Raw genomic sequence first — 3,203 nt, forward strand, 5'->3', positions numbered from 1 at the left:
AAAATGAAATCTTTGACAACTTCAGTCTTTTCTCCGTTTGTCATGATGCTGCTTGTTGGTCCAGTGAGGATTTTTGTTTTCTTTATGTTAAGGTGTAATCTATACTGAAGGCTGTGGTCTTTGATCTTCATCAGTAAGTGCTTCAAGTCCTCTTCACTTTCTGCAAGCATGGTTGTGTCATCTGCATAATGCAGGTTGCTAATGAGTCTCCAATCCTGAAGCCCCATTCTTCTTCGTATAGTCCAGCTTCTCAGATTATTTGCTCAGCCAACAGATTGAATAAGTATGGTGAAAAGATGCAACCCTGACGCACACCTTTCCTGGCTTTAAACCACGCAGTATCCCCTTGTTCTGTTCAAAGGACTGCCTCTTGATCTATGTACAGGTTCCTCATGAGCACAATTAAGTGTTGTGGAATTCCTATTCTTTACAATGTTATCCATAATTTGTTGTGATCCACACAGACGAATGCCTTTGCATAGTCAATAAAACACAGATAAACGTCTGTCGTGGATTGAATTGTGTCCCCCAAAAAATCGGTCATTTTGGATAGGTCATGATTCCCAGTATTGTATGATGGGCTACCATTTTGTCATCTGATGTGATTTCCCTGTGTGTTGTAAATTCTATCACTCGGATGTAATTAGATGGATTAGTGGCAGTTATAGTGATGAGATCTACAAGATTAGATAGTATATTAAGTCAATCTGTTTTGAGATTTACAAGAAAGAAGCAAGCAGAGAGGCATGGGGACCTCATACCATCAAGAAAGCATCGCCAGGAGTAGAGTGCATCCTTTGGATCTGAGGTTCCTGCACTGAGATGCTCCCAGACCAAGGGAATACTGATGACAAGGACCTTCCTCCAGAGCTGACAGAGAGAGAAAGCCTTCCCCTGGAGCTGGGGCCCTGAATTCAGACTTCTAGCCTACTGGATGGTGAGAGAATAAACTTCTGTTTGTTAAAGCCATCCACATGTGGTATTTCCGTTACAGCAGCACTAGATGACCAAGAGAACATCTTTCTGGTATTCTCTGCCTTCAGCCAGCATCCCTCTGACATCAGCAATGATATCCCTAGTTCCACGTCCTCTTCTCAATCCGCCTCAAATTTCTGGCAGTTCCCTGTCGATATACTGCTGCAACCACTTTTGAAAGATCTTCAGCAAAATTTTACTTGCATGTAATATTAATGATATTGTTCAGTAATTTCCGCCTTCAGTTGGATCACGTTTCTTTGGAATAGGCAAAAATATGGATCTCTTCCAGTTGGTTGGCCAGGTAGCTCTCGTTGAAATTTCTTGGCATAGACGAGTGAGCACTTTCAGCACTGCATCCGTTTATTGAGTACTGTGCAGCCATTAAAAAGGAGAACTGTCACTAGTGACTGATAACTGAGTTATTTTTTAGGATATGTTGTTAAGTAGAAGAAACAAGCTATACTCAGAAGAACCCATTCTCTCCCCACCCCTCACCGTGTTCCCATGGACTTCTGCAGGTAACCAAGCCCTGTCTCTGTCCTTCCTATGTATCTTTTTGCAAACTGTAAGCAGGGGTGTGTGTGTTGCCTTTGTTATACGGAAGTAGCATCTAAATATACTGGATAACTTTAGAATAATTTGGGAATAAAAATAATGATGGGAATTTTTTGATGCACCATGAATAAAATAAAAAAACCAAAACCAAACCCACTGCTGTCGAGTGGATTTTGAATCAAATAGAGCCCAGTTAGTCTATACTGTTACAAAATAATTTTTAAAGGTATCCATGCGTCCACTATGATACCAAAACAATAATTAATTAAAGGGGTTGGAGAGGAGGAGAAGGAAAGCTTTTCTTGATAACAGAAGGCCAACCCCATAACGCAGAAGCAATACAGTTTTTTTTTTAATCACCATCTTTAACGACTGTAGAAAAAACCAGCTCGGACAAGCATCACCGTTGGATGCGAAAACCCTTGAGTAAGAGAGCTGGCAGACAGGACACCCTCACACATCTCAGATTACAACATAAATTAACCATCACAAAGCAGACAGGTACAAATGGAAGGACGTCCCAGGGAACAGTCAAGAGCCGCAGAGAACAGACTGGGAGCCACATCTGAACCACAAGCCTCAAGGAACACGCCCTCCTCAGAGTAGGGAGACCTGGAGCCATTATCCCAGTGAGACTCCAGTGACAAGGAGCAGAGAGGGCAGGTGGCAGAGGCCCGCAGTCTATTTGACAGCAGATGAGGGTCGGAGGGCTCAGGAGGAGGTGATGGTCTGGGTCTCATCTCTCTGTGGTCACCAAGGATCTCTCTGGTGGTGACAGCCGTGGCCCTGGGTTCCGCCTCAGCGATGGCCAGGAGTCTCCAAGTAGCACTTGGTGAGCAATGGGCATGAGGACTGCTCCGGAGCCCTGTTCCAGGGCCGGGGGACCCTGAGTGGAGTCCCCCAAGAAAGGGCCGAGGGCGCAGCGCTCACGGCAGAAGGGTGTTCGCACAGGAGGCTGGGGGAGGAGAGAGAGGCTGAGGGGCCAGGCTGCTCCCAGGCCCACATCCATCGTGAGCACGTGTGTCAGGCCATGCCCTACAGCCCCAGCCCTCTGCCACAGCCACGTGTTGCCTGCTCAGGGACACTGAAAGAATGGGGGGGGGCACGTCTCATGCTCTTTGCGGGACAAGGGCATGGCCAGCGCTGACGCCTGGTGCAAGGCCAGGAGGCGGGAATGGAGAGGACACCCAGCCCCTGTTCATGATGGCTTTTGATCCTGACACATGGCAAGATGGGTCCCCTGCCTCCCCTCCCCCACATAAATCAACCTCCCACCAGGCGGGCAGGTGGCCAGCGGTGATCACACACTACCATCTTTTGGAAGGATAGTTGCATCGTCTAGGAGCTGCAGCACCTCAGCTGTGTCCATGAATTCTTTGATGCTCAGGAAGCTCGCCGTGGTCCGCCGGCCTGGGGAGGGGGTGGCGTCGTGTGTCAGATGGTGGTCTGGGCATCGGGGCTGAGTGCCACCCCACAGCCACCAAAATGCCCCCGAGCTTGGGGGACGGAGGGATGGAGAAACAAAGGGTTCTGCCAAGGGGAGCACTGCACTGGAGGGCCACCCCTGCTCCCTGATTCCAGGCAGATGGGTGTCCATGACCACTGGGAAGCCCGCTCCGCCCTGCCCCCTACACCCTCGGCCCCCCACCTTCCTGTCCCCCAGCCGCCTG

The 3,203-nt window shown here is 48.8% G+C and overlaps 1 protein-coding gene across 1 annotated transcript in view; it reads right to left on the minus strand.

The window, feature by feature from the left end:
* Positions 1–2,459: 2,459 nt before the first annotated feature.
* The window catches only part of LCN10 (lipocalin 10), a 9,129-nt gene continuing 8,385 nt past the window's right edge, over positions 2,460–3,203 (minus strand). The window contains exons 6-7 of the mRNA XM_004391054.1: positions 2,845–2,943; positions 2,460–2,488 (exon numbers count right to left, since the gene is read on the minus strand). Of these exons, the coding sequence (XP_004391111.1) occupies positions 2,460–2,488; positions 2,845–2,943 (128 nt within the window). The remainder of the gene's footprint in view (positions 2,489–2,844; positions 2,944–3,203) is intronic.

This window comes from Trichechus manatus, unplaced genomic scaffold (assembly GCF_000243295.1).
Source record: "Trichechus manatus latirostris isolate Lorelei unplaced genomic scaffold, TriManLat1.0 scaffold00420, whole genome shotgun sequence".
Taxonomy (NCBI): Eukaryota; Metazoa; Chordata; class Mammalia; order Sirenia; family Trichechidae; genus Trichechus; species Trichechus manatus.